Here is a 14,317-nt window from a genome sequence, read left to right as displayed (position 1 = left end):
GTTGAAGGATAAAACACTGTAGTCCTTAAAGCTCCCCAGGATCCCCTGGGTGGGTGGGCATCTGTGGACCAGTGAGACAGCAAAGATGGTTGAAACCTGGTCCAGCCCTGGTTCTGCAGGTACAAGGGGTTCATCTGGCTTCCTGTGGGGAAGTCAGGGGTCTGGGCTCTTCTTTCCTAATGCTGGAGCATTCCTATGGTTCTTTATAAGTTCCATGGTCAGGGGTCGACCACGGAGGGTTGGCTGGGGCAGGACTCAGCCTGGAAGCCGGGTGAGGAGCCACAACCTGGCCCAGACATGGCCCCTCCCAGGCCCCACACCCATCTTCTCTCAGGGCCCAAAGAACGCTTGAGATCCACACGTTTCATAACTTCACTCCAAAACCAAAGGAACTTTCAGGGAAATGGAGAAGGAATATCATAAAGAGATGAAAAGGCCTAGTGACTCGATTTTTCCATCAGACTCCATTTTAGAAGATGAAGGAATAGGCGACAGAAGCAACACTGGCAGAGGGGAAACCAAATAAAATCAGGGGCATAGGTGTTCTCACTGGCCCAATACCTACCTAGCCCCAGCCCAACATTCAGCACCCTTCCCAATTCTGGTGTTTTGAGCGGCACACGCATGCGCGCACACACACACATTCATACAAAGACCAGGCTGGCCCAGGACCTCGCTCCAGGGTTTCTCAGAGTTGTGAACAGTATATGTTTAAAGCTTTGCCCCATTGCCTCAGCTGGGCAAAGGGAGAAAGGAACCCAGGCCTCAATCTGACAGAAGAGAAATGAAGCTGCTGGCCAAGGCCAAGGCGGGCGCCATTTTGCAGAGAGCCAGCCCTCTGGCTGAGGAGGACTCCACCTCCGCGCATTCTCCGATCTAATGGCCACCCTGAGGGGAAACAGGCAGTCTCGAATGACAGACCCCGAGGCACCACCCCCTGCTTCACCCGAGGAAGAGGTGTGTTCAGCTCAGGGAGGGAGAGCTACACTCAGAGGCCTGTCTTGAAAAGGTCAGCCGAATCTGAATCTCTATCCTTCCCGTTCAAGGTCCTTTCTCAGAAGAGAAGCAGCCACCTGCCTGCAGGGGCGGCTTTATCTCCAGGGAACCTGGCTTTGTTCCATTCATTATCAGGGGCATCCACTTTTTATGTCATCCCACTGCCAACTCATGTCAAACCGCCAAGCAGGGACTGTAGCCTTCACTTCAGGAACGAAAAAAGTGAGGGCTAGACTCGGCTCCCAGTCCCGACAGCCACTGAAACTCCAAGGTGCATTCCTCGAGGCTGATGTGGATCCGCATGACAGGGCTGGCTTTGTGGGTGTCTGATCCATGCCCTGGGCTAACGCTCTGCTGTCGTAGGGTCCCATATTTTCATTTTGCATGGGGCACCACAAGTTACACAGGTCGTCCTGTGCATAACTCACAGTCAGGCACACAGTTGGGACTCAATAAATTCTTTTATTAATTGACTGACGTTTCCAGACCCTTTCAAGGGGCCCTGCAAGCTACCCAGCAGCCATGGCCTCACCAGCATTGGAAGCCTGGGAGCATAACACCAAGTTCCACGGACATTTACTAGGACCTCACCACGTGCAAAGCCTGGCAAGAGGGTCCCTTGGCAGAAGGTGAAGGGAAGGGTGCCCCGAGGAGTTAGATGGTATTACGCTGGAGGGGAAGGTCTGGCCAGAGGGATCCTGGTGGTGCAGCTTTGGGCCAGCTGTGTCTGCCGTGGCGCCTTTCAGGCACTCTCACCCAGAGCACAGGCCCAGGCTCAAGGAGGAGTTCTTGACTCCAGGGAGGAGTTTTCTGCGTTCTCGGCTTTCTGGGTCAGACGTGGAGCCCAAGGTGAAGCCCTCCTAGGTGCTGAGGCCCCCTGAGCCCTGGCCTCTGTGTGGGCTCCGTGTGGCCCCAGGCCTAGTCCACTCAGGGGTCCTTCCTAGTCCCAGCAACAGCTGCAGAACACCCAGCTTCCACCGCTTCTGGCTCAGCAGCTCCTGCTGGACATGACGTCATCCTCACATTCTCCACAGCAGCCACTTAGCCACCTGTTTGTCAGGGAATGTCTGGGAGAATACACGGTCCAGCTTGGTAACAGCCCGGAAGGTAAAAAAAGAACCTTAAACGGGAGGAAACCCTCACATTGGCCAGTCCTAGCTCAGGACCTGGAAGCTGTCCCCTGAGCACAGCCAGGCCTGTGCAGCCTCAGCTCGGGTTACAGTGGGAGGAAAGGACAGCTTCTCTAGGGCGGCAGCTGCCTCGCACCCAATCTCCTTGTGAAAACATCAGCCCTTTATTATCTCAACCTAGGGAATTGCAGCTCTTTACCTCTAGTCATTAAACAAGGATTTCTGGCCAACTCAGCTTCCTGCCCGACTCCAGAGCTGCCTCCCCCGTCCTTGAAGGAGATCCTCAATTTAACATCTGCGAGGACCCAGAAGACAGGACATGCACTGATCTGTTCAGTCCAGCAGCTCCACAGCAGCAGGTGAGAGGGACTGTGATTGCTCACGTAGCTTCAAGGCATCAGCCCAAAATGCAGAAGAAAGCTCAAGCTCCTGGGCTGGCAACAGGTAGCAGCTATGCAAGAGGCCAATCCTTTCCTCATCCAGAGCCCAGCAGCCTGCGGCTGACGAAACCTTGTTTTCTCTGTCCCTGGATGAAGACACTGCCCATGCCCCCAGCATCCTCACCCAGAACCACTCCCATGCAATTAGGATCCCTCTCCGATGTGTTTAGTTAGAACAGAACATTTTTACTCTGAATTTTTTTTATTGTGCTACATGAACATAAAATTTACTATCTTAACCATTGAGTGTAAAGCTCAGTAATGTTAATTAAATTCACACTGTCATGCAACCATCACCACTATCCACCTCCAAAACTTTTCCATCATCCCACACTGAAACTCTGCACCCATGAAATAACTCCCCATTCTCCCTTCTCCCCAGACTCTGGCAACCACCATTCTTTGTCTCTAGGAATCCGACTACTGTAAGTACCTCATGTAAGTGGAATCATGCAGTATTTGTCCTTGAGGTTCATCCATGTCATAGCATGTGTCACAATCTCCTTCCTTTTTAAGGCTGAGTAATATTCCCTTGTGCATATATAGCATATTTGTTTACCCATTCATCCATCGATGGACATATAGGTCACTCCCACCTTTTGGCTGTCATGAATAATGTTGCTATGAACATGAGTGTTCAAATATCAGAGTCTCTGCTTTCAATTATTTTGAATTTCAGTTCTTTTGGGTTCAGAAGTGGGATCATATGGTAACTCTAGTTTTGAGTTTTTGAGGAACCATCATCTGGTTTTCTGTTGTGGCTGTACTATTTTACATTCCCACCAATGGTGCACAAAAGAGTTCCAATTTCTCCACATTCTTCCAACACTTGTTATTTTCCATTGTTCTGTGTATTAGTCCATTTTCACACCGCTGACAAAGACATACCCAAGAATGGGCAATTTACAAAAGAAAGAGGTTTAATGGGCTTACAGTTCCACGTGGCTGGGGAGGCCTCACAATCATGGTGGAAGGCGAAAGGCACGTCTCACATGGCAGCAGACAGTAAGAGAGCTTGTGTAGGGAAACACCCCCTTATACAATCAGATCTTGTGAGACTTCTTCACGATCCCGAGAACAGCACAAGAAAGACCTGCCCCCATGATGCAATTACCTCCCACCAGGTCCCTCCCACAATACATGGGAATTCAAGATGAGATTTGGGTGGGGACACAGCAAAACTGTATCATTTTGTTTTACAGTAGCCACTGTAAAAAGTGCAAGGTGTAGAAAAGAACATTTTTACACAAAATATTTCCTCTGTGGTAAGTGAGAAGGGCGAAAAATGAAAAGAAAGTCTAACTCACAGCATCTTTGCACTGAGGGTGCGTCATGACTGCCGAGGTCTCTTTGTAAAAGGGCTAATACAGATGTCTTGTCAACAGTCATCTTGGTGACATTTATTGCCTCTGAAAAAAATGCCATTCATCCCCAAATGCCGACTACTTACAAGTGCTTTCTCCACTCAATGAAAGGAAATAGCGGGAAAGAGAAAACTTCTTCCAATATAGAGAAAATTAACATAAGCTATTAATTTTTTTTAACAAAACACCAGAAATTATAGATTTTCTATAGTATTTATAAAAACTATTTTCAAAGTAGAAACCTTGGGAGTTTAGCTGCATATTCCACAGATGATGTTGTTTAGAGTTCCTCTCTAGGAAAGTCTTTTAGACCAAATATAATTACCATTTGGAAAATCAGCTCCACTTACTTATGATCATGCACAGACACGGTTCCCAAGGACTCCTCCTTGCTCCCCAAGTCAAATCCACTCTCAAATCATGGTACCCTTAACCTGAATGCTGTGACACCTGGGGTATCCTACAGAAAGTCTCACAGCCCCCAAATGCTATTGCAGAGTGCCTCGAGCAACAGCGGCCTCTGGCCAGTGAGTGTGGGCAGCCACTGCTCTTGGGGAAGGCGCCCAGTGCTCACTGGAGTGGGCAAGTCCAGGTCAAAAGCATGAACCAGGTCATGTTCATCCCTTGGTCCCTGATGCCTGATACTGCATTAGCCATGTTACAGACAATCAGAATTATTAAACAGACTTTTTCTAAAACGTCTCTTCAATAATTCTGATTGTCTATGATACAACTTATATATGGATTATATATTTAATCATATCCTGTAGAAGCATCAAGTGTTCTCCTAAGGGATTGGCACAGTATAAAGCACACTGTTAAATGTGTAACAAAGCATACTGAGGGCTGGCAATCGATGAACTATCCACAGGAGTGAGCAGGCATCTATTTGGTAAGGGGTGGTGGCCTTGTGTCTGTTGTAGGAATTTTTTTTGTTTTTTTGAGACAGAGTTTTGCTCTTGTCACCCAGGCTGGAGTGCAATGGCATGATCTCAGCTCACTGTAACCTCTGCCTCCTGGGTTCAAGCAATTCTCCTGCCTCAGCCTCCCAAGTAGCTGGGATTACAAGTGTACACCACCACACTCAGCTAATTTTTGTATTTTTAGTAGATATGGGGTTTTTTAATGTTGGCCAAGCTGGTCTCGGACTACTGACCTCAGGTGATCTGCCCACCTCAGCCTCCCAAAGTGCTGGGATTACAGGCGTGAGCCACTGTGCCTGGCCTATTCTGGGATTTTTGAAAAGAATGAAAGCTGCACTGTCCGGTGTCTGGGGCTGGGGTCCCAGAACTTCCCCAGATGACTGAGACGTCATGGGGCTCAGAATTTGTAGCACATGGCCTGAGAAATGCAACCAAAAGCCTTTCTTGACTCAAAACCAAATGTTAAGTGAGATTTAACTCTTTGTGGAGGGCCAGGCGTGGTGGCTCACACCTGTAATCCTAGCACTTTGGGAGGTCGAGGCAGGTAGATCACCTGAGGTCAGGGGTTCCAGACCAGCCTGGCCAACATGGTGAAACCCCTCTCTGATAAAAATACAAAAATTAGCCGGGTGTGGTGGCACATGCCTGTAAATCCCAGCTACTCAGGAGGCTGAGGCAGGAGAATCGCTTGCACCCAGGAGGCAGAGGTTGCAGACAGTCAAGATTGCATCACACTGCACTTGAGCCTGGGCAACAGAGGAGACTCTGTCTCAAAAAACAAAACACAAGAAACAAAATAAAAAATCCTTTTTGTGGAGAAACAAACTGCCCCCAAGCTAAAGATATGATAAAATTCTCCTTTCTATAACGTTATGTCCAAATTCACAGAGGAAAAGCAAGCATGCAGTTTGGGAAGTAGTTTCTTTAAATTAAAAAAAGTCATTAAAATTCAAAGTTGACATATTCTTAGCAACTCTAATAAAAAGCTGGTATTTTTAATCTAATGGATTAAGTTACTAAGGAATATTTCTGTGTATTTTGTAAAGGGAGAGTTTTGGCATGAACATGTAACACATTTTGTTTACATTATTAAAGTAAAGCAACCAAAGAAAAATCAGTGTTCCTCAAAGAGGGTTGAAACATAAAAAAAAAATGATATAGCCACATCCACGTCAACGACATACAATAGTTGTATCCCCCAAAAAGAAATGGTCCAAGTCCTGACCCTCAGTACCTGTGAATGTGACCCTTCGTAGAAAAAGGGTCACTGCAGGTGGAACCAAGGTAAGATACGGTCACACTGGAGTAAGGTGAGCCCAAATCCTATGACTGTCATCTTTATAGGAAGAGGGAAGTCTGGACAGAGAGACACGCAGGGAGAACACCATGTGACAATGGAGGGACAAAGAGGGACACAGCTACATGCCCAGGCATCGTACTTCCCTCAAAGGTGGATACCACCGTTAACCCCCACTTACTAATGAGGAAACCAAAGCCCAGACAGGTGGCCCAAGGTCTGATTTCCAAGCCTGAATTCTTAACAACATGCCTATTTCCTCTCTGAAGGGAAACATCTCTTCCCTTTCGCATGTCAGCTACAAGCCAAATCCCATCTTACCTGGTCACAAACACAGCAGCATCCACCAGGGGCGGGTCGTCCTTCCCGCCGGGAACCTGGTTATTCCCGAGGTACCGCGCTCCTCCATACTCCTCGTTCTGCCAGTGACAGAAGCTCTCCAGGGACCGCTCACCATGGTGCCCAATGGACAACTTAGCCTAAAAGAAATCGGGACAGTTAGAGACACAAACGCCTGGGAGGCCAGAGTTTATATCCAGACTATGGTAAGGACGTTAAGGTGGAGGCAGTCACTCACTGAGACATCATTTGATGACTCACTGCCCTCGAAGAAAAGCCTGATGCCAGTGGGTATATGGCATAGATCCAGAGAGACCATCAGGGGCCTTATATATAGGTGCAAATGAAGACTATGTTGTTTTTTAAAAAGTTTCTTATTTTCTGCAAACAGAACAGCATCCCAAACCATGCAATGCTCCCTCAGTCTCATGGCGATGGCTTGACTTGGCAGGTAACATCAGCGTGTGGGAAGGTGCGCCATTGAAAGACCAGAAAATAATGCTGCTGTGAACCCAAACTGGGGTCAAAGCTCTAATGTAGTTTCAGAAGGGAAGCCACGATGCCAGAGACCTCGTCATCCAGCTTTTGCACATATCCTAGAGACTCCATACAAGACCCTCCAGGAGTGGAGGGGGATGCATGTGGGCTCCCTGCTTAGGGTTCCTTGAGATTCTCAGCAGCCCACCCTCACACCATGCTTCCAGTACTGATGCTGGCTTTCCTCTCACACTGGCAAAGCCACAGAGGGTGACGGACACCAGCAACGACCTGGAGCCCCGCTTAGCATTCAACAGCAACTAGGAAGCTCCAGGTCAGCCACATTTTCTGCATGCTTGAAAGGTGCCTGTGGGACTTACGGGACGTTGTCGTAGCAGGACAAGCTTGGTCACTTGAATGTTAATTTTAATCCCCAGGCTCTGGTGCTGAAACATATTGTATACCTATCAAGACAGAAAAAAGAAATAAAGATATAAAGATTAAAAAATGTTAAAAATACAGTAGTATCCTGAATGGGAACTTGGGACACAGAAAAGAGATTATGTAAAAATAAGGAAATAGAAATAAAGCGTAGACTTTAGTTTATAACACTGCATCAGTACTGGTGCATTAATTACAACAAACATGCCATTCTAATATGAGAGGCTCATCATGGGGAAACTATGTATGGCAGTTCTCTGTACTAACTGATCAATTTTTCTGTACATCTAAAATTATTCTAAAATACAAATTCCATTCATAAAAAAATTTAAAAATCAATATTAAAAATATAGGTTGTATTCTTCCAGTACTAAAAAAAAAACTAAAGAATAATTACGTGAAATTCAAATGTCAGTGTCCATACATAAAGTCCTATTGGAACGAAAAATACATATGTGAGAAACATAACCCAGATTTTATTTTAAAAGTTGTCCAGGAAAGCCAAAAATGTCCTTAAAAATGGATTTGCCAAAAGAAAAATGTAGATAAGAGAAACCTCTAGAATCATACACATGTATGCAAACATACATCTACAGTATGCTTATGTATATGTATAAAGCTAAGCTGGAAATAGTTGGTTAAAAAACACACACACACACATAGGAAAGGTGGTTTTGAAAAAAAGAAAAAAAGATCCTTAAAAATGGATTTGCCAAAAGAAAAATGTATATAAGAGAAACCTCTAGAATCATACACATGTGTGCAAACATACATATACAGTATGCTTATGTATATGTATAAAGCTAAGCTGGAAATAGTTGATTAAAAAAACACACACACACATAGGAAAGGTGGTTTTGAAAAAAAGAAAGGGCAGAAGGCTGAAAACTTCCATTCTGGGCTTTCATGCCTGGGGTTTAAGGGGACCTGCATGAAGGGGCTGGGGGAGACAGATGCCTGCTGCTGAACGCCAGCCTGTGTCACTGCTAATCCTTGCCACATCCCACCAAGGTGGGCATCTCCACCACTCTCAGCTGGGAAACAGGGAAATCAGTTCATTGAGGTAAAGCCACCTGTGTGAGACCCACAGTCAGTCACAATGGTTTGATTCAAACTCAGCCCTGTCCAGCCAAAAGGTCTACATTCCTTCTTTATTTCCTCAAGTCCCATTGTAACCAAAGTTTGTCACTGAAATAAACTGCAGTAACAGAAAAGGACCTATCTTTCTTAATTTTGCATATCTTGTTGCAGAACTTCATCGTAAGGACCTCAACATCAAGCAGTCACAGGAAAGTGCTTCAAGAGGAAGAGAAGGGAAACCTGGAATAAGGCGAAGGAGTCAAAGTTGACGTAGATGGAAAAAGCCCACTGCAGCTGACGAGCCCCAGGTCATTATGACTCTGCCGAGTTCCTTTTCCATAACGCGGAGAAAGCAGGATTGCGAGAGGTACGTGAATAGCGTACTAAAGGCGGTGGCAGTTGGAAGGTGTGGAGGGAACAAGAAGGAGAATCTTTTGAATATTCTACTTGGTTTTTATCTATAGACATAACCCAGGAGGGAGAATTTTCTAGCAGGAACATTAAAACTTTCTCCAGCTGGTGCTGTGTTCACGCTATCAATACACCAGCAGCAGCAGCAGCAAGCGACGAGCATGGTAGACAGCATCGCCAGGGTCAACTCAGGCCAAGCGGAGCCGCTCAACACGGCCGCACCCAGCCCACAAGTGCTAGAAGCCAGGCACGCAGTGTTTGAGCATCTCCGCGACAAAGGAATCAGCTGTGTCACTGCTTGAATTTTACTCTTTGAAAACCATTATTACAGTTAAAAAAAAAACAAAAAAAAAAAAACAAAAACCTATCTTTGTGTGACGTAATATTCCTTCACACAAGGAAAAATAGAACACATCCAGTTGTTCTGTTCTCACTTTTGTTATTTTCAAAATCTCCTTTCTTCAAGAACTAGCTGTCGTTTTCTTAATACTGGACCATCCACAAGCCAGTTCTGAAGTCATGCATTTATTACCTATCTCCAAGCCTGGGAGAGGAAGGGGGAGGCCTAACTTGTTCCTGTTTTGATAGTTCCAGAACCATCCAATGGCTGTAATTCAAATCTTCCCTAAAATATTCAGCATCAGAATTGGGTCTAAACTGGTAAATTTCAGCTCAAAACATGAAAATTAGGAAGAATGAAAACCTGAAGTTATGAGGGAGAAAATTCAAGTTGCACAGTGTTCATTGAAATTGCACAGCACAGTCTAAACACTGTCTGTCACGTCAACCCCAGTCAAAACCAAAAACATTAAGGAATACTACAGATTTAAAGAAGTAACATGAGAAAGTAATCCTCAGTGATATTCTGATATGCCACAAAAGGAAAAACTGCAGGGAACAGTGCAAGTTTCAGGAAGAACAAAACCGTAGGAACAAGCTCCCCTGTCAAAATCACCCATCTTCTCCTTGGCGGGCTGATGACAGTTCAGAGCCACGTGCACTCCATACACCATTAGCCCAAAGCTCAGTCACCTCCCTTAGAACAAATGCCACTAAAAAGATGGGAGATGGAAGGGGGATGCGAAAGTTTCGTGCTCCAGGGGCCGCGGGGGAGGCAAAAATGGGAAGGTGTTTAATGGGTACAGAGTTTCAGTTTTGCAAGATAAAAAAGCTGTAGAGATCGATTGCACAACAACGTGAACATAAGAATACTGAGCCACACAGTTAAAAATGGCTAAGATGGTAAATTTCATGTTAACTGTATTTTACTACAATCAAAAGTACAAAGTTAACTCATTAAAAAAATTAAGCTTCATGCTCTAAATAATGTTCTTTAGCAAGCCTTGTAAGAAGACATGTCCTCTTGACATGTAACTAGGGCACTGACATCCAAGAGAGCAGGTACCAAAGCCTGCGCACAGCTCAAGCACTTTGTCACCTGCCAGGTGCTGACCACAGACTCTGACAAAGCTCAGAGCACAGGGCAAGGCGCACTTTCAGAATCTCCCTTGAGGTCCTGTGCCAAGCCAGGCGAGCCAGATGAAAATCCGATGACAGCCACAAAACACAAGGTACAAGCCTCAAAGACATGTAACAAAGTCTCTGCTTTTTTTTTTCCCATGGAAACTCATGCTCAGGAGAAGTCTTCGAGGCAATGGCTACATGATGTTTAGGGAGACACCTGGTTGGGGCGGGAACAGCACAGCCAAGCGTCTGGAAATTTTGTCTCCGGCGTCCAGCTCTGGCTGCGTCCCAGCAAGTGTTCAGCCCTGGCTGTGTTTGTCACATTTCCTTGGCAGCCTAGGGGCCCAGCAGAGTGGACCTGCTGCCAGCAGCACACTATGGCTTCTCTGGCTAGGCAATGTGGGGACACAGTAAGGGGGGGGCAGACAGGGACCATAGAAGGAGCCGTGGTTGGAGGCACAAGGAGAGGAGCTGCTCACCACACCAGGCTGGGCTTCACAAGGGCACCACCTGCCTGTATAACCCAAGGCCTCCCTAGAGCCAGATAGGGACTTGTGGGTGACACTCTTAGGTTGCATACACCGCTATTAAGACCCCCAAACAGGAGAAAGCTATGTTCTGTAGCACAGTGTCTGAGTGGGGTCCCCAAAGCAGCAGCACCGACGTTACCTGGACACTTGTTGGAAACGCACATTCTGGAGTCCACCCCAGCCCCCACTGAATCAGAGACCCTGGGGTTGGGCAGGCCATCTGTGTTGAACAATGCCCCTTCCTCACCCTGCTCTAGGGCCTCCACCCCCACTGGAGTGTGGGAACCAGAGTGCTCTAGCATGATGCTAGTCTTGCTGGTCACCAGAGAGAGGCTTGTTGTCTCTTTCACATGGTAATTTAGTAAAATTGATGTCATTTTCCCTCGAAACAGAACTTGCCTGGAACAGCTCAGGTTTTTCATTCCATTTCATGGTCGTTAAGGAAGCTAAGAACAACCAAAGCTCTGTCAAGCGGCCCCATTTTCCAATTTGGCTGCCCACACCCACGGTTTCTGGTATCAGCACCACCTGTTTCCGTCTGCAATTTGTTCTTTAAAATATTCCTGCTCCTGTGTCACCGCCATCCCAACGAAAGGAGAATCACGTGATATACACAGGAAGCACCACAGCACATCCGGAAAACCCGCAACAGTGGGACCAGAGCACCGCTCTGCAGCTTGGGTCAGCTCGGGCGACCGGCTCAATGGAGGCTTCACCTCCACACGTACCTGCACAGGTGAGTGGTTTGCCAGGGACACAGAGCCAGGAGCCGAACTCCATTCCCCCAGGTAAGAGGCAGGCAGAAGCATATTTTAAAACACTAACCAGACCACATCACTCTTCTGCTTAAGCCCATGCAGCAGCTTCCCACTGCCTGGAACAAAGCTGCTCTCCACACCCTGGTGTCCCCGCCTGCGACGTCGGCCTGTCCGCGTCTCACTGTGCCCCCACCACCCTCCCCATCACACACAAGCAACCGGCTATTTCTGTGCTTCTCCAATGCCAGCCTGACCACCACTGGCTGGCTGCTTATGTTGGCTTAACACCTTCCCCTCTAAGACCACCTCACTCCTCTCAGAGAGATGACCCTGAAACCTCTGTCACTGCTGTCACCTGGTTCTCTGCATAGCACTTACCATGCTCTGGTTTTCCTTCTCACTAATGTGCACGTTGAATGCTGCCTGTCATTCCTACAACATGAGCTCCGTGAGGATGAGACCTCTAGTGGTCCCTACTCTATCCCAGGAGAGGACACAAGGGTCCTTAGCACACACTAAGTGTGTCAATTGTTTTTATATTTCTGGTGAAACAAATATAACATAAAATTTACCATCTCAACTATTTTTAAGTGTACAACCATGTACTGAACTGTAGTGTTCATTACATTCATGTTGTTGTACAATTAACCTCCAGAACGCTTTTCATCCTCCAACACTGACGCTTTATACTCATGAAACACTAACTCCCTGTCCCCCCAATCCCACCCTCATTCTATGACTTGGATACTGCAGTTACCTCATGTAAGCAGAATCATTTAGCCCCTGTGTTTTTGTGACTGGCTTATGTCACACGGCATAATGTCCTCAGTGTTCATCCATGTTGTGGCATATGTGGGAATTTCCTTCCTTTTTAAGGCCGGATGATATTCCATTGTATGGACACTCCACATATGGTTTATGTGCTCATCTGCCAATGAACACCTTGGCTGTTGCCATCTTTCGGCCATTGTGAATAATGCTGCTGTGAACATGGGTGTATAGACATCTCTTCCAGGCTCTGCTTTCATTTCTTTTTTTTATTTTCATGGTAGGTCTAAATGAATATATCTTTATTTATAATGTCGACATTTATTTTAGATTCAGCGGTATGTGTGCAGGTTGGTTACATGAGTACACTGCGTGATGCTGAAGTTTGGGAATCACCCCATTTCCCAGGTACTGAGCATAGTACCCATAGGTAGTTCCTCAGCCCTTGCCCCGCTCCCTGTCTCCCTTCTCTAGTAGTCCCCAGGGTCTGTTGCCATCTTTTAAAAAATTTTATTTCTAACTTTTGTGGGTATGTAGTAGGTGTACACATTTATGGGGTACATGAAATATTTTGATACAGGCATACAATGCATAATTATCACATCAGGGTAAATGGAGTACTCATTTATCCTTTGTCTTACAGACAATCCATTTACACTTTTAGTTATTTTAAAATGTACAATTATTGACTATAGTCACCCTGTTGTGCTATCAAATACATTTTATCCATTTTTCTATTTTATTGTTGCCATCTTTATATCCACATGTACCCAGTGTTTAGCTTCCATTTATGAGTGAGAATATGCAGCATTTGGTTTTCTGATCCCACACTAATTCACTTAGGATAATGGCCTTTAGCTGTATCTACGTTGCTGCAAAGGATATGAGTTTGTTCTTTTTTATGGCTGTGTAGTATTCTATGGTGTATATGTACCACATTTTCTTTATCTAGTTTACCATCGATGGGCATTTAGGTTGATTCCATGTCTTTGCTATTGTGAATAGTGCCATAATGAACATATGCATGCATGTGTTTTTATGGTAGAATGATTTATATGCCTTTGGGTATATACTCAGTAATAGGATTGCTGGGTCAAATGGTAGTTCTGTCTTGAGTTCTCTGAGAAATCTCCAAACTGTTTTGCACAGTGACTTAACTAATTTACCTTCTCACCAACAGTGTACAAGCATTTTTCTCTGTGCCTTGCCAGCATCTGTTATTTTTCTGACTTTTTAATAATGACCATTCTCACTGGTGTGAGATGGTATCTTGTAGTACTGATTTGCATTGCTCTGACTATTGGTGATGTGGAGCATCTTTTCATATATTTGTTGGCCATGTGTATGTCTTCTTTTGAGAAGTGTCAGTTCATGTTTTTTGCACACTTTTTAATGGGGTTGCTTTTGCACTGTTCAAATTCCTTATAGATTCTGGATGTTAGACCTTTGTCAGAGAGTTTGCAAATATTTTCTCCCAACCTGTAGGTTGTATTCTTATTGAACTACCAACATCATTTTCACAGAATTAGAAAAAACTATTCTAAATTTCATATAGAACCAGAAAAGGAGCAGAGCAGCCAAAGCAATCCTAAGCAAAAAGAATAAAGCCAGAAGCATCACATTACCTGACTTCAAACTATACTAGAAGGTTACAGTAACCAAAAAACATGGCACTTGTACAAAAACAGACACATAGACCAATGGAACAGAAAAGGAACCCATAAATAATGCCACATACCTACAACCATCTAATCTTTGACAAAGTTAACAAAAATAAGCAATCGGGAAAAGACTCCCCACTCAATAAATGGTGCTGGGATAGCTAGCTAGTTATACACAAAAGAATGAAACTGGACCCCTATTTTTCGCCATATGCAAAAATTAACTCAAGATGGATTA

The 14,317-nt window shown here is 45.4% G+C and overlaps 1 protein-coding gene across 1 annotated transcript in view; it reads right to left on the bottom strand.

Moving 5' to 3' along the window:
- Nucleotides 1–14,317, bottom strand: part of ADAMTS17 (ADAM metallopeptidase with thrombospondin type 1 motif 17) — a 367,353-nt gene that overhangs the window by 281,560 nt on the left and 71,476 nt on the right. The window contains exons 5-6 of the mRNA XM_007990567.3: nucleotides 7,347–7,430; nucleotides 6,472–6,629 (exon numbers count right to left, since the gene is read on the bottom strand). Of these exons, the coding sequence (XP_007988758.3) occupies nucleotides 6,472–6,629; nucleotides 7,347–7,430 (242 nt within the window). The remainder of the gene's footprint in view (nucleotides 1–6,471; nucleotides 6,630–7,346; nucleotides 7,431–14,317) is intronic.

The sequence above is a fragment of the Chlorocebus sabaeus genome, chromosome 29 (assembly GCF_047675955.1).
Source record: "Chlorocebus sabaeus isolate Y175 chromosome 29, mChlSab1.0.hap1, whole genome shotgun sequence".
NCBI classification, from domain to species: Eukaryota; Metazoa; Chordata; class Mammalia; order Primates; family Cercopithecidae; genus Chlorocebus; species Chlorocebus sabaeus.
This window is presented reverse-complemented; position numbering and strand designations above follow the sequence as displayed.